Source organism: Sorghum bicolor, chromosome 1, assembly GCF_000003195.3.
Source record: "Sorghum bicolor cultivar BTx623 chromosome 1, Sorghum_bicolor_NCBIv3, whole genome shotgun sequence".
Lineage (NCBI taxonomy): Eukaryota > Viridiplantae > Streptophyta > Magnoliopsida > Poales > Poaceae > Sorghum > Sorghum bicolor.
The window spans coordinates 58,608,006-58,624,441 of NC_012870.2; the positions used below are offsets into that span (position 1 = coordinate 58,608,006).

Genomic DNA, 16,436 nt, shown 5'->3' on the forward strand with positions numbered 1-16,436 from the left:
GCTACCAGGAGGAATGATGCAGCTGTTCCCCAACATCAATTATTTCGCAATAAACTAGGCAGTGCCAGAGTCATTGGAGCGGAATGACCAGGGGGAGAATGGAGATACTGATTCCCCCGTATGGCTCACGGGTTTACTATTTTTAATCAATCAAATTTCCCACCTAAGCTCGCCTAGCCTAGCTGCTGCTGGTAAAGGAGGTTGCAAATTTAAGGTGGGAGCCCGGGAGGAGGATCTCTCAGATCCGGGGTAGCCCGAATCCCGACGCAAAGATCCCCACACCACCACCACCACCACGCGCCGTCGCCTATAAAAACCCGCCCCCGGCAGCGCAGGCTTGCAGCAAGCATCGTCGTTCGTGCTCCGACGAGCCCGCCCACCAGCCTCTCTGCCCTCTGGGAGCTCGAGCCTCCTCGTTGCCGGCTTGTTTGTCCATCTGCTGAGAAATAGAGGTGCGAGATGGCCTCCGTTCTGCCGGATACTGCCTCGGATGGCAAGGCCCTGACGGACGCCTGGGACTACAAGGGCCGCCCCGCCAGCCGCGCCACCACCGGCGGCTGGGCCTGCGCCGCCATGATCCTAGGTAACCTGACCTGACCTTACTTGCCTACTCCATTTAGCGTCCACGGCCGCGGCGCATCTGACTTGCCATGATGTGTACGTGCATCTGCATGTGCGCGTGTGGTCCTGAGTCTTGACAACTTGTTGATTGCATGGTTTCCCTGATGAGAAATTGCACAGGCGTTGAGCTGTTCGAGCGGATGACGACGCTGGGCATCGCGGTGAACCTGGTGCCGTACATGACCGGCACCATGCACCTCGGCAATGCCTCCGCCGCCAACACCGTCACCAACTTCATCGGCGCCTCCTTCATGCTCTGCCTCCTCGGCGGCTTCGTCGCCGACACCTACCTCGGCCGCTACCTCACCATCGCCGTCTTCACCGCCGTCCAGGCCACGGTGCGTAGCGTACCTTCTTCGATTATTTCTCGCCGCTCGCCGGCCGCCGGTGCCACTCTCACTACTGGCTAATAATTGGATGCACACACACACGCAGGGCGTGATGATCCTGACGATCTCAACGGCGGCTCCCGGTCTACGGCCACCGCCGTGCGGTGACGCCAGGGGGGCGAGCGCCGACTGCGTGCCGGCCACCGGGACGCAGCTCGGGGTGCTGTACCTAGGCCTCTACCTGACGGCGCTGGGCACCGGCGGGCTCAAGTCCAGCGTGTCGGGGTTCGGCTCCGACCAGTTCGACGAGTCCCACGACGGCGAGCGGAGCAAGATGCTGCGCTTCTTCAACTGGTTCTACTTCTTCGTCAGCATCGGCGCGCTGCTGGCCGTCACGGCGCTGGTGTACGTGCAAGACAACGTGGGGCGGCGATGGGGCTACGGCGTCTGCGCCGTCGGCATCCTCTGCGGCCTGGCTGTCTTCCTGCTCGGCACCAGGAGGTACAGGTTCAAGAAGCTGGTGGGGAGCCCGCTCACCCAGGTGGCCGCCGTCACCGCCGCCGCGTGGACCAAGCGCAGGCTGCCGCTGCCGTCTGACCCGGACTTGCTCTACGACGTGGACGCTGCGCTCGCCGCCGGCGCCGACGTCAAGGGGAAGGAGAAGCTGCCACACAGCAAGGAATGCAGGTAATAACAAGAACCAGTACTGTTGAATGATGATGACCAACCTTCCGTCTCCTTAACTTTAATTATTTACTTTGCTGATTACTCGATATCGCTAGCTAGCTAGGAGTTATTAATTACTAGCTAGGAGACGGGTAAATCATCGTCCTAATACTATTGTAGTAGTACACCACACAAGGCACACTAGTAGAGGAAGGGAAGGTTTGAGGCAAATTGCGACATGAATATCTGGGGAACGAAGGAGTTGAGCCCATTATTGGTGGACCAAATAATCTTGGCACGCCAAATAATTCTGAAGTTTTCAACCCTGTGCTGTGCAGTACGCAGATGCTCACCCCCGTGCATAGTATAGCCAGGCCACAGCAGCCCACGTCCATGTGTGTTTGTCACAAGATCACTGCTGCCCTCCGTGCCTGGTACTGCAGCGTCACGGTATCCCATAGCATAGTACGCTGGGACTGACAAAACTATACTATTACTGGTAGTAGTCCTATCATTTTTCAATTTTTTGCCAAGGGCGATGCATGGTAGTAGTGTACAAGTGGCCAATGAGCCAGCAGCTGCCCAGGAGTGTGCTGGCTGCACGTAAAGGAAAGAAATGGATGATCAAATGTACGTGTGGGTGTGGACCAATCACCAATGAACACAGGAGGTATAGTAGGCGCGACGTGACTTGCGAGTGTGGAGCGATACAGTGAGGCAGGCAGGCCATTTGCCCATTGGCAATCTCCAATCGCCACGGGAGGATCGCCACTTGCATGCACCGTCCACAGTACATGTGACGACACCTCTGTCTCGTACTGTCGTGCTTGCACCGCATCATGACAGCAACCCAAACCTCTCAACGTCTTAACATATACTACTAGTAGATCTATCTGCTTGACATGTGGGAGCGAAAAAATGATGATAAATACTGTATGGATGAAAAACCATAGAAACCATTGTGGCCAAACAGATAAACCAGCTGCTGTGCTGAGCCAGAGCCCACCACAAACAAATGAGGAACTACTATAGCTTTTCAGACACCTACTCTCACCCCCAGCTAGGTAGCGTCACTCCATGCATCACCATACCTGCTTGAGCTGCACAACGTTGAAGATTAGGCAGATGCATGCACCGAGCGAGCGACAGCAGCATACACGACCTCGGTCATTTTTTACTTAACCTCGCAACTGATTGTACTACTAATACGACTTGTAATTAGCTGCCCCTCTGAAGAAAGGTTTATTCAGGGGGAGTTGAGCACTGGGCGAGGGTAACGCCTCTCCATCACATAGATGCATGCACCCCTGCACAAGCGTTGCTTCAGTGGCCGATCGGCCATTCTAAAGCTTCGTTTTTTTAGTCCCCCCAACAAATGCTTAATTCGTCCTGTGGAGAACAACCAGGAAAGCTGAGGTAGCCAGCCGGCAGCTGCCCAGTTCTGGGACTTTGGCGGGTGCCTGTGCATCCCCGCCGCCCCGTGCCGCACAGGCGGCCACGGGTCGCGGCGCCGGCAGGACTGCCGATTTGTCTGCCGGGTCACATGTCTGCTGTGCAACCACGCGCGACGCATAGTTGAGCAGCAGTTACCATGCACTGTTGCAGCAAAGCTCCTTGCGTTTTGAAGTCGCCCGTATCGCCCTCTCCGTAGGTCGAATCGACAATAATTTTGGTCACCTCACCTGGCAGCCAAGTGGTATGGTAGCCCTCAACTGAGAAAGGCTCTGTTCCAGACTTCAAGTTTAGTATTCGCGATTGTAATTACCAATGATAATTAATTAATTTGGCGTTGAAAATGATGTGCTCTCCACGTAGTACAGCAATTGACTATACAGTACACACAGATGACTTATCGTGAAACGGATCGGATGACGCAGGTTCCTCGACCACGCGGCCATCATCGACGGCACCGGCGGCGACTCGGCGGCGAGCAAGTGGGCGCTGTGCACCCGGACGGACGTGGAGGAGGTGAAGCAGGTGGTGCGGATGCTGCCCATCTGGGCCACCACCATCATGTTCTGGACCATCCACGCGCAGATGACCACCTTCTCGGTGGCGCAGGCCGAGGTCATGGACCGCGCCATCGGCGGCTCGTCGGGCTTCCACATCCCCGCGGGCTCCCTCACCGTCTTCCTCATCGGCTCCATCCTCCTCACCGTGCCCGTCTACGACCGCCTCGTCGCGCCGTTGGCCCGCCGCGTCACGGGGAACCCGCACGGCCTCACCCCGCTGCAGCGCGTCTTCGTCGGCCTCTTCCTCTCCGTCGCCGGCATGGCCGTGGCGGCGCTCGTCGAGCGCCACCGCCAGACGGCCGCCTCCGCCGAGCACGGGGTCACGCTCTCGGTGTTCCTCCTCATGCCGCAGTTCGTGCTCGTCGGCGCCGGCGAGGCATTCACGTACATGGGCCAGCTCGCGTTCTTCCTGCGGGAGTGCCCCAAGGGCATGAAGACCATGAGCACGGGCCTCTTCCTCAGCACCTGCGCGCTCGGGTTCTTCTTCAGCACGCTGCTCGTCACCATCGTGCACAAGGTCACGGGCCGCCATGGCGGCCGCGGCGGTTGGCTCGCCGACAACCTCGACGACGGGAGGCTCGACTACTTCTACTGGCTGCTCGCCGTGATCAGCGCCATCAACCTCGTCATCTTCACGTTCGCCGCCAGGGGCTACGTCTACAAGGAGAAGCGCCTGGCCGACGCCGGCATCGAGCTCGCCGACGAGGAGTCTATTGCCGTCGGCCACTGATACATGCTGCTACCACAACCCTGCAAGCATGCATCTCTCTTTTTTTTTTCTTCTTCTTCTTTTATTTATGTGTTTGATGACTTGTTTTGGCGTGAATTCGGTGGGGGGTATGCGTGATGTATTTTGGCACGCAGGTGGAGCTAATTAACGTGTACGTAAAGGGTACAAGAAATGTAGATAGAAATATACGGCTTAATAAGTGCCAAATACGTAGTGATGTACGTTGTATTCTGCTTCTTGAAATGAATGGCAGCTAGCGTTGCTGCGCTTGGTAATCTATTTGTACTACAATCGCAAGGGTGATGGGAAAAATGTTTGATGGGCCGAAAGAATTGTATGATTTTTTTTTACATTGAATTTGCTTGTCGATAGCTCTGCGCCGGTTGAGGCTTCAGAATCTTGAAAAAAAAACGTGAGGGTGAATCCATGGGCTAGCAAACAGCCGAAGGAGAATTACCAGTTTACCTCAATAAACAAAATTAATTATATATTTTTTCCTCAAATAAGTGGTCTTAAAATAGAAAAAAATGAAAGTACCAACGGCACTTTGGCAACCATTGCAAAGGAGCTTTGCATGTGTAAACACCAATCCATGGGTTCAATCCATTCAAACCCAAACAAAATCTAAGATTTTTCAACCCAATTTTCTATTAAACCCAAAGTAAACCAATTCAAAGAAAATATAAACCCATTCTCACCTGTGCATGTATACCTACTTGAGAATCCAATCCATTAAATACATTTCAACTTTAACACTAGCAGGTCTACACAGGCCTTGTTTAGATCTAAAAAGATTTTGGATTTTTGACACTGTAGCATTTTTATTTTTATTTGACAAACATTGTCCAATCATAGAGTAACTAGGCTTAAAAGATTTGTCTCACGATTCACAGACAAACTATACAATTAGTTTTTGTCTTCATCTATATTTAATGCTCCATGCATGTACCGCTAGATTCGATGTGACGGAAGATCTTGAAAAGTTTTTTGTTTTTTGGGTGAACTAAACAAGGCCACACTCGATCACATTTATTTGATCAAATTTGAATGATTCGCTCATCCCTTTTGGGTTGGCTTAGACCTAACTGGATTTAGCCCGATTGAAAGGTGCATTTATTAACTGCAGCTATAAATTAATTATTGAAAAACTTAGATCTAAAGATATAATTAAAAAATTACTAAATTATAACATATTATATATTTACCGTATATATCTACTCATGTAGAGTCTAAGAAAATTAGATTCTCTTTTTTATGATTTTTTGGGATTTGATTTTTTAAAGATTTAGCCAAAATAAATAAATAAGAAAAAGATAAAACCATCTTTGAAAACCGCTTGTATCCAGTAAGTGAGGTAAAACGAACGATTTTAAAAATTCACAGAGGTGGTTTACCCAATTCTAGAGTTTATAGAGAAGAAAAATAGGCTTTTACAAAAATTAAGAGAAATACTATGGACTTTTCCCTATTTGAGTTCAATGATTCCATGGAGAGGTGAGTACCTCATCTCTTTTGGGCTGGCTAAGGCCTGATTCGATTCGGCCCAATTGAAAGGTGTATAAAGGAGGATGAGGATGTCCTTTTTTGGTAGAAGTAATTCTTTCCTTCGAAGAACCCATTTATATAACCCTCACGGAACCCATTTATTTACCTCTCACGCCCACTACGGATACTTATATTTTTGAGACCGAAGAGAGGATTGACGACTGCCGAAAGCTGAGCCGTTCTGATTCTATCAAAGATGACACCCTGATAGCATCAGATGATCAGAAGCCAGGAAAAAAAAGCCATAAGCTATCCAGCTCATCTGAACCTAATATAAAATGAACTAGTAGATCAACAAGTTGAGACTACATTTCAAACTCTAAGTCTCCAACCACGAGCCTTCTCTTTCTTAGGCCTTGTTTAGTTTTCAAAAAAAATTACAAAAATTTTCAGATTCCCTGTCACATCGAATCTTTAGACACATGCATAGAATATTAAATATAGACGAAAATAAAAACTAATTGCACAGTTTAGTCGGAATTGACAAAACGAATCTTTTGAGTCTAGTTAATCCATGATTAGACAATATTTGTCAAATACAAACGAAAATGCTATAGTGTCGATTTCCCAACAAATTTTGGAACTAAACAAGGCCTTAGCTATTTGAACAGTACGAAATTACTTCAGAGACCCATCATTATCATCATCCTTACTCGACTAGCGACCATAAGGCAACCTTGAGCAGCATCACCAAAGTGAGATAAACACCCAAAAGCACGTGACAATATAAGCACCAAACATGCAAACACGTCCTTGTGGAATGCAAAGAAGAAAATAGTACATTGACAATTCTTTTAACAATAATGTTAGCAAGATTTCTCATAAGTGTCCTAGTATCGACAAAAGGTTGGGTTATGCTTGAATGTCCTTGGTTTCAATGTGACAATTGACAAGAGGAAAGCATGTTAGCTCACAGCTTAACACAACAGAAACGAGAGAAACCCCTCTCGATTATGTACCAGAAGTGAGTAATCGATGTCAACACCTACTGAATATGCCCTTACGGCATTACCCCTATATACTTGAGCTAGTGTAGAGAGCGGATGGTGGCAGCTTTTGGCTGCTAGACAAGTTACCAAATATGTCATTGCAGCCAACCCATGTTCTCTGCTCCCTTGCTTCCCAGTAACCTCCAACATAGCGGTATGTTCCATCCTCCCTGTCCCTTTGGAACCATCTTGGTTTCCAGCCACTCTCCTGCATCTTCCTTGCCTGCAGAGGAAGACATACAAGACATCAGTTAGGGCAAAAAAGCATCAAACATCAAATGATGGAATTCAGTCCACCACGTGCATGCAAGATCTCAAGGTGCAGGGCAGTACTCAAACAACATAGAAATGGAGTCAATCAGTGATCATGATGTAGCTTTCATGAAAAGAAGTAGAGCAATTCAAAATGGGTACAACCATCCGCTGCCGTGTCTCAAGACGCAGTTTTTCAGCATTGGCCTTCTCGTACTCCCCATTCTCCAGGTGCCGTTGATCTGGTCTCAGCCTTGAATCCGTTGGTGGCAGCTTCTCCTTAACAAGAGAGTAAAAATGTGCCTTAGCCTTTTAGGTTAAGAGCTAACAGAACTTAAATGATGGGTTATATGTATGTTCCATGTGTACCTTGAGCTCTGGTGTTAACTCATTTAATGTTATTGCAAATGCGGACAAGTTGTACCGAGTAGGATTGACTGGAGGCTCGTTTTTCTCCCATAGCAAAGTGGCACCAGAACTCTGATGTGAACCATGGGAGTTCGCCTTCGAGGCATCATTGTTGATGATACAATGCACACTTTCATCCCACTTCCCCATCAATGTTGCAACCTTGCTTCCATCAGCATCCTTGACGACTCCTTGAACCTTCCATAGAGCTATATATTAGCACAACCCATATTAATGGACGATTGCACCTTTTTTTTTTGCCTTTCTTTACCTGGCGAGGATTCCGATCAAGGAAAGACTGCTCTTTAAACGTCAACTTGCATGAATATCGTCTATTCCCACTTATGTTCATTGTGCCATGGTGATGGCAATATACTCGACCAAGGATAAGGTTGTTTATTGTTGTTGTAACCTGACAAGTAAAAGAAAAAAAACATTTAAGCATAATATTCAACAAGCATTTACTATCTCTTGCAGATCTCAAAGTGTAGATATGCAGACAGGCCATCCAGAGATGGTTTGGGTCACCCATTGGGTAGTTGGCCTAACCCACAAGAGCAGGGGAATGGGCCGCAAGGATCAACCACAAATATACAAAAAAAAAAAAAAAAAAATGGGCCAACAAAGCCAGAACTATTGACCCAATGGGTAAGATGGGTCAGCCCTCGTGCGACCACCTGTCCATGACACCCAAGGCCAATCTGCTCAACGTGCCGCCTTCCTAACTCCACTTCACCCCCATGCGGCAGGAGCCTATGTGATATATTTGAAATCAATTTTTTTCTTTTGCTTTTGTTTTTAAGCACACTGCTTGTAATGTTGTGCACATATGTTATGAATTTAAAATCTTGCAAATGTTGTTAGATTACCAGCCAATTTATTTATTTACATTTAACTAGGAGCCGCTACAAATTTCTCACTTCCTTTTTTTCTGAAAAATATTTGACCAACCCATGATGCACATTGAGCCAGCCGAAGCTAGAGTCTTTAGGTAAAATGGGCTGACCCGTCTCTGATTTGGTAGGTCCAGACCAGCATCTCTAAGGCAATCATTTTCTAGTAATCAATAAATCACAATATCCAAATATGTTGAAATCAAACTGGGATGTGTCATGAAACCAGTGGAGAGGATAGACTGGAGGGACAATAGCTACATAGTTGTCAATCAAACAAAGGAAATAATGAGTATTATCCAATGAGAAGGAACTTATACCTTGCTCCATTGGAAAGTTTCTCCATCATCAAACTCTAAAGTTAGCACACCATTAGGATCCAGTTGAATGGATTGTCCCCAGAATTTGCTCTTTAGATTGCTGTCTCCCCAAAATTTCCATCCTTTCCCCTCACAGTGACATGCCACGACCATAGGATGATGACTGACCTGGTGCAAGAATAAACAAGCACATTTAGTCAAGTGTGTTCTCATATATAACAGAACTTTAGTAATACTCCAGTGCTGGATCCCTGTACATGATGTTCTTAGTGATTCCTCTTTCAGGCCTATATTCAGTATGGTTTGTTAAGTGACCAAACAATAATTGAGCATTAGCTAAACTTATATGTGTTGGGTACCGAACTGACCTTCTCAGAGAAGAAACGGATCCCCTTTTCAGGGTAATCAGCTTCGTAAGTTTCCCCAAGCAATGGATTAAAAGGTTTGCATGGGCGAGAATCTGTGGACGCATATCCAGATACCGCAAATGCAGCAACATAAAGAATTCTCATCAGACCATTCCCCTGAACGCAGAAGCAAAATTATTATGATACAGTCAAATCAATCTATCAATTTATTTATAGATAAATAACAAACACCAAACACCATTAGTCTGAGAACTGATTGATAACTTGGTTGGTAGAGCCTCCCATCGAGGAGGCCACCCACCCAGGCTCAAACCTAGGTGCTCACAAAATGTGAGTACCTTCTTGTGAACTGGTTCAGCGATCTTTCTGGCCACTTAAGTTCCAGTAACTATTTTAAGACAAAGCTAAGGGGATGCCACATGGTTTATTTGTTTTTTTAGAAAACAAATACTGACTGAATTGAAGGATAACTCCCATCAGCCAAAAGATTGACTCCAATATCCAGGCAGTGCAAATTTTCTGATTTAAAATATTTATCCTATGCCCTTGGGTCCAAAAGAATTTTTAGTTCATGCCGGCCATTGTGTTAGCCAGGGCCTGCCTATTCCTTCTATTGGATCATCCCCCCCCCCCCCCCCAAACAGCAATTTCCAGCAGGTTTAAGTTGTTCAATGTAGGTGTTTGGGTCGAGGAAAACAGGAAGGTAGAGAAACAGGCATACCCTTAAACCACATTCATATGCACGGTCCAACAAATAAGAGTACTCCAACTCTTCAAAGCACTTCTGGAGAGAAGATAAAGGCTCATTAAAGTAAACAGGAAGGCAGACTCTTGTTAGATCCTTTCCAACATTGTCTTTGATCATTGACCAAAGGCTAACTCCTTTCTCCTTTTCTATTGGTTCAGGCAACTGTGAGCGCCTTTTTGAATGTGACAGCATACATTTCTCGGCCTTGTGAGCAGAGAGTGGTTCAACAGATTTATGATCTTCATTTCCGTTATTTAAGCATCCCTTTCTCGGGTCAGCAGGACTAGTAGCAAATTCACTGAAACTTTGCCTTGTGTCATAGAAATGAAATTCATCTCCATCTGATAGTTCACTAATCTCTTGTTTGCCAACATCATCAGAAGATTCTGTGTTGCTATATTCTGATGAGAAAACAAAAGTAGGGATAGTAAGCATATTTCAGATCACATGCAAAGGGAAATGGCTGCAAGCGAAAGTGCATCAAGGAAGCCATAATAATGCTTGGGCACTGCCTATTCCAGGAATTTAAACCATTTGATATTCAGGCAATACAAGGGAGAAAAAGGAAGAAGTGCAAGTGATCAGATATAAATTACTGGCAACAACTCAAATGCCGAGCATCTATCATCATGTTGAATATTGACATGTCATAGATATTTATAGCCCAGGGAGCTTCTATGCTACATCTTTACAGGTGGAATGAAAGAAAACTATTCGCTATACTCAAATTCCATTCACATGATCAAATGAAGCTAGGAAAGAAACAATGTACTGAAACATGACTCCTGAAAAAGTGGTCCAGTAAATTTGCACAATGAAGAGACACAGTTATATGGAGGTACGGAATGGATATTACATCACCAACGAAAGCCTTATCATGGCTAGGAAAAAGGTTACGTCACTATTACCAAGAAAACTTTTAAAATGACTAGACAGAAAAAATCAAAGAAAAAAGGAGCAACAAGAGGAACATCAAGTACCACTACATTTTCCAGAGCTGGAGCAGTCATGCTTGAACAGCTCCAGCTGTGGCTTCTCAGGGACAGTTGAATCTACTGAATTAACTACCTGCATGAACAGAAAAAGTTCTCTGGTCAGTGGACAGCGTCGCACTCCCACCAATTTATTATTCAACTTACAATCACAGTCCAAATAACCTTTCTAGTTAACATGTGACAGTACATCTGACTAGTAAACTAGAATTGGTATGGTCTATCTTCTAAATACAAGGAGTGTTGATCAAATTACAGTTGGCAAAAAAACATATAACATGATTGTAACCTGCTGAATATACAGCAAGTAATCCATAAATTATAGGCACATCCAGCACCCAATCCGAGAGAAAATAATGACACTCAGGTATACAATTCTAAGGAAAACCAACATTAGTTTTTATGCCATGGTATAACCAATAAGATATTGTCATATGAACTGCAACTCTATAAATAGCTTATTTTACCTATTGAATTACAAGAAAACATTACCTCAACTTCCCGTGGAAGACTGCCAATAAAGCTTAAATACTCTTCGCAACGCTGCTTCATCTGTGTTTGGTACTGCGAAAATTCTGAATGAATAATCTGCTCACAGTCTTTAATAACGGCCTCACCAATGCCTTCTGCATGCAAGCGATTTCTGAGCTTTTCTGTGGAAAATGATGCATCATTCTGATCACCCGATAAATCCCCATTAAAAGAATATTCGCTTCTTGCAGAGACAAGCGCTTCAATCCAAGTCGCCCGGTCCTTAGCACAACCAGTCCTCAGTTGAAGTGTTTTGGTCGGAGTAATTATATAAAACCGTTTATCATCTGATTTACTTTCACTAAATGATGATATCTACAAACAGGAAAAGAGAATGGTTAATCAGCAACCAGACTATTCAGAAGCAGGCAAGTAACTGAAACTTTGAATTGTGTCATCCAAGAAGTGATGATATCTACACTTGCACTCTTGCAGTTCAACCCCCACTATTCCATTAATCACTGCTTCCTCCAGCTAAAGAAACAGATAGAAAAAAAGACAAGTAGCTTTATAGCTCATTGACTGAAGCAGAGCCAGCAGGCGAGGGACCGTTCAGGAGCCGGGAAAAAGATGAAAAGCTCCCAGCCCCTTTAGTTCGCTACGGACAGAGTGATCCGTACGGTCTCACATTCCCACCAACCCATGGACTCCCAATGCGACACAAAACGGAGGCGCCAAGACACCAGGGCGTTTGAACAAGATCCAGCTGGGAGCCCGCGGTTGCCCCCACCTGTAAACATCTCGCCGGCCCCTCCCCTCCGTAGCACGGGACAAGAATGCCACTGTTGCAAGTCGATGCAAAGACTGTTCTTTCACACTGAACAGTAGTACTACACATTGAGCTGACGCTGTAAAAGGCGAGCTCCAATCAAAACAAGGCATGCTTTATTCCGACAGGGGTTAGCAATTGCTTGTAGTAGTGTACGTACTAGTAACTTTCGATCGTTCCTTTACAACGAGCGTGAGCGTGATGAGTGCGAGTGTGTTTGCAAGCGATCCCCGCCGCACATCGTGACGATTGTACGGCACGAGGGAACTTTACAGCTGGAGACTGGAGTTGCGCCTGTGCTCGTCTGTTGGACATGGACTGTTCCGATCCGACGTGACGCGGAAAAGGGAGGGATTGGAGCAGACCAGCTCCACAAATTTGTAGCAGAGCTTTTGAAGTTCTGTTCGTTTGAGTGGGGTATTATACTACGAACGATTTGCGCTATGAAATGCCTAGTACTAGCACTATTTAACGAATGATTATGCTCAATGTTTCACAGTTTTGAGGATAAATCGAGACACTAACAATGCGTCGTTGCTCTAAACAATGACGAGATCATTCAGGGCGAACCAAAAAAAACAAAAAAAAAAGGAGAAATCAGACAACGAATCGAAACGAGAAGGAGAGGAAACGAGCGCGAGGCGATCGATCACCTTGAGAGGCACGAATCCGATGGGGCGCTCCCCTGCGCCCCCGCCGGCGCCGCCACGCGCCACCCCGATCAGCCTGACGCCGCCGCCGCCGCCGGCGGCGGCCTCGGAGGCGGGATGCGGCTCCGCCGCCACGCGGCGCCGGATCTTCGAGTAGGCGAGCACGCCGCCGCGGATCGCGAACCAGCGCGGGCGCCACCCCTTGCCGATGTTGGTCCACTTGTACAGCACCCCGGCCACCGCCGGCGCCTCCCCCGCCGCGTCCGCGTCCTCCTCCGCCGGCGGCAGGGAGCGGTCGCCGGGCGCGAGCCCGCCGCCGCCGCCGCCCGAGGACGGCCACTCCCCGGCGAGGCAGCAGAGCGGGTGCATCTCCCACGCGCGCATCGCGGCGCGGCCCTGCCCTTAGTTAGTCTCCCCCCCTACCCACCCACCGGCCGGCCGCCCGCCCGATCTCCGCCCGCCCGCCGTCCCTCACTCACGCGGCCACCATTTGGCTGGCTCCTCGGATTACTCTATTCGAGCGGCGGATTCGGCCCGGCTTGGGTGGGCGAGTGGAGCGAGGAAGACGGGACGTGGACTCGCTCGCGGAGGGAGGAGGAGGCTCTGATGCGGCGGGCGGGCGGGCGCCAGGGGGGCTTTATGCTGGCAGCCTTGCGCTTAACGCCTCCGCCTCCGGCTCGGCGCATCCGCAAAACAGTTGGGAACTGATGAACGCCGGCGCGGCGCGGCCTGCTCCTGCTCCTGCCCCGCGCCACAGCGCACAGTGCCTGCCTGGCCGGCTCGTGCGTGCCCGTCGCGGTGGCCCCGCGTGTCGGTGGATGCGGGGTGGTTCGGCCGGCCGGCCGGCCGGACGCGCCTTGTTGTAGGGGTCCGTTCGCTGGCTGGTCGGGACCCGCGTGGCAGTGGCAGTGGCAGTGGCAGGACCCGTGCTCGTGCCGTGCGCGCTTGGGCTTGCTTGGGGTCAGTGGAACGGACGGGCATGTCGATGGTGGGTGAGTAATTTCGGTGCAGTGCAGTGCAGTGCAGCTGGGCATAATGTCCTCCTCTGACTGGCTGTAGGCACGCTGGCTGGCCAGCGGGGCCGACCTGACAGTTGGCTCTCTACCACATTGGTGTCCACTGTTCTAAAAAAAAAAACCCATTTATTTATTTCCATCCAAAAGTTGTAGAATCGTAGAGGTGAGCGCGGCGGGAAATAAAATGATCCGACAGGAATATGCTTGTATGCCTGTGAGGCTGTGAGTGAGAAGAAAACGTGCAACTTGCATGCATCGAAATGGACACGATACTATGCTACAGCAGTATATATAGAGATAGGAAAAGGAGGCATCCCTGGTCGATATGGACTATATATATATATATATGGTCCTTTGCCTACCACTACTGTATGCTGCTAGGGCCTGGGAGTGTTTTTAGACCTTGTTTAGTTCACCCGAAAAATTAAAAAGTTTTTAAGATTTTCTGTCACATCGAATCTTTCGGCACATATATATAAAGCATTAAATATAGATGAAAATAAAAACTAATTGCACAGTTTAACTGTAAATCGCGAGACGAATCTTTTGATTCTAGTAAGTCCATAATTGAACAATATTTGCCACAAACAAACGAAAATGCTACAGTAGCGAAATCTAAAATCTTTTCACATTTAAACAAGGTTTAGTTTGCAAAATTTTTGGTTTTTGGCTAGTGTAGCATTTTTATTTTTATTTGACAAACATTGTCCAATCACAGAGTAACTAGGCTCAAAAGATTTATCTCACAAATTACAGGTAAACTATACAATTAGTTTTTATTTTTGTTTATATTTAATGCTCCATGCATACGACTAAAGATTCGATGTGACGAAAAATCTTGAAATTTTTTACGAACTAAAGCCTTAGTATATTAGAGAACCTTGGCAAGGAAGAACCTTGGGTCGAAAGTGGAGCATCGGCGTGATGACGACGGCACGTCGCAGCCACGAACGCGCGAATCTAGCGGGGCCAAACTATAAACGAGCGAGAGAAGACCTGACCTGATCACGCGTCCGCCCACCAGAACCGCCGGCCCAGACAAACGAGACGTCCCCATCTCACGTACACGTACATGCATGCATGGGTCGCGCGGCAGCAGTGTGGGCGGAGCCAAATTCCAGCCATGGCTGCGCGGCCGCCACGACACCATGCATATATCCGTCCAATGGTCCAAGGAAAACGTGCTCGCCAGCGCCGGAGCGCCGGAGCGCCGGAGCCGAGCTGAGGACTGAGGTGGACTGGCGGGTCTGGCTGATGAGCAAAGAGGGAATCTAGCAAACCTTGCTCCCGCCCGCGACGTACACGCTTGCGGTGGTTGCTGCCTCGCTTTACACGGGCAGGGCAGGGGAGCAGCATCCTAATCTTCCCATCGTCCCGTTCCATCCCGTGTGACTCGTGTTCCGTCGTCGTCGTCGTTGCTGCTGCTGATGCTTTGCCGCGTCGGTAAGTTTCCAGGGTGTGAAGAAGCTCCCTGACCGGCTGCTGACCGGAACGACGAGTTGTCACGCAACCAAACCAATTAAAGCGTCCGTCCAGAACAAATAATTACACATGTCGATTCTCAACAAATTAGTTTGACCAGAAACATATACAAAATACTAATGGCAATAAATGTTATTATGTTCATCATAAAGGTCTTGTTTAGTTTCCAATCCAAAAGGTTTTCACCTAGAATATTTAGACGCATATATATATATATATATATATATATATATATATATATATATATATATATTACACAGTTTAATTGAAAATTGCGAGACGAATCTTTTAAACCTAATTAGTCCATGACTAGCTTTAAGTGCTACAGTAACTTATATATACTAATGACAGATTAATTAGATTTAATAAATTCGTCTAACGGTTTTCAGACGAGTTATGTAATTAGTTTTTTATTAATATCCAAATACTCTTCTCCAACATTTTATAAAACATTCGATGTGACATTCAAAAAGTTTTTACTTCCCAACTAAACAAGGCCAAAATGTACAATTAACTTTTTTAAAATGTCTCGACATGAACAAGACTAGATTTATACATCTCATTACTCTGGGATGGAGGAGTGAGGGGTTATTTGGTTGTGTCCAAGGCAGCCCTGTTCAGTTTCACACATTTGATTTTGGGTGTCTAGGGCTGAGATGGTTATTTGGCGCCACACGTTTGTTTTCGGGCGTCTAATTTTAGAGATCACGATCTATAAATCTAGTCTCAGTGTAAGTTTTATGACCAATAAAACAAATTAATACAGTACTCTCTATTCAGGAAAGAATGCAATTACAGGCATCGTGCCGGTTGAATTCGCTCAAGTTGTACCAAGTAATAAATAGCATTAACATTTATGTCTTTATTATGAAAATATTGTTCTATAACTAATTCATTGATATTTACTTTGTTTCATGGGTGTTAATATTTTTTAGTATAATTTTAGTTAAAGTTTAAACTATTGGACTTTCTCGAAGTGTGAGAATTGTATTTTTTGAGATGATAAACAAATTATAAAATAAAATGAGTTTCATGTGAATGGAACTTACATGTACTGTTTCAAATATGTAAAAGTCTTAAAAGGTGATAAATAAAATCCACTAACCCATTCTACG

The 16,436-nt window shown here is 46.8% G+C and overlaps 2 protein-coding genes across 2 annotated transcripts; one reads left to right on the plus strand and one right to left on the minus strand.

Annotated features, from left to right (window-relative positions):
- Nucleotides 263–4,637, plus strand: LOC8058104 (protein NRT1/ PTR FAMILY 6.3). The gene is made up of 4 exons (XM_002464914.2): nucleotides 263–583; nucleotides 742–959; nucleotides 1,057–1,637; nucleotides 3,494–4,637. The coding sequence occupies exons 1-4, from the start codon at nucleotides 460–462 to the stop codon at nucleotides 4,356–4,358; spliced, it is 1,788 nt and encodes a 595-aa protein (XP_002464959.1). The 5' UTR covers nucleotides 263–459; the 3' UTR covers nucleotides 4,359–4,637.
- On the minus strand, nucleotides 6,657–13,536 carry LOC8058105 (oxysterol-binding protein-related protein 1B). The gene is made up of 10 exons (XM_021451159.1): nucleotides 12,827–13,536; nucleotides 11,366–11,719; nucleotides 10,862–10,949; nucleotides 9,855–10,282; nucleotides 9,134–9,289; nucleotides 8,766–8,933; nucleotides 7,824–7,964; nucleotides 7,514–7,750; nucleotides 7,310–7,423; nucleotides 6,657–7,115 (listed from the first exon to the last, which is right to left on the minus strand). Exons 1-10 carry the CDS (start codon nucleotides 13,205–13,207, stop codon nucleotides 6,918–6,920), a joined length of 2,265 nt encoding a protein of 754 aa, XP_021306834.1. The 5' UTR covers nucleotides 13,208–13,536; the 3' UTR covers nucleotides 6,657–6,917.

Excerpts from the sequence above, each read along its gene's own strand:
- LOC8058104 (XM_002464914.2), top strand. The coding sequence starts at position 460 with ATGGCCTCCGTTCTGCCGGATACTGCCTCGGATGGCAAGGCCCTGACG. Across the intron at positions 960-1,056 it reads TCACCGCCGTCCAGGCCACG|GGCGTGATGATCCTGACGAT; the intron begins GTGCGTAGCGTA and ends ACACACACGCAG. Across the intron at positions 1,638-3,493 it reads CCACACAGCAAGGAATGCAG|GTTCCTCGACCACGCGGCCA; the intron begins GTAATAACAAGA and ends CGGATGACGCAG.
- LOC8058105 (XM_021451159.1), bottom strand. The coding sequence starts at position 13,207 with ATGCGCGCGTGGGAGATGCACCCGCTCTGCTGCCTCGCCGGGGAGTGG. Across the intron at positions 10,950-11,365 it reads GTCTTCCACGGGAAGTTGAG|GTAGTTAATTCAGTAGATTC; the intron begins GTAATGTTTTCT and ends CTGTTCATGCAG. Across the intron at positions 10,283-10,861 it reads CAGCTCTGGAAAATGTAGTG|AATATAGCAACACAGAATCT; the intron begins GTACTTGATGTT and ends TTTTCTCATCAG.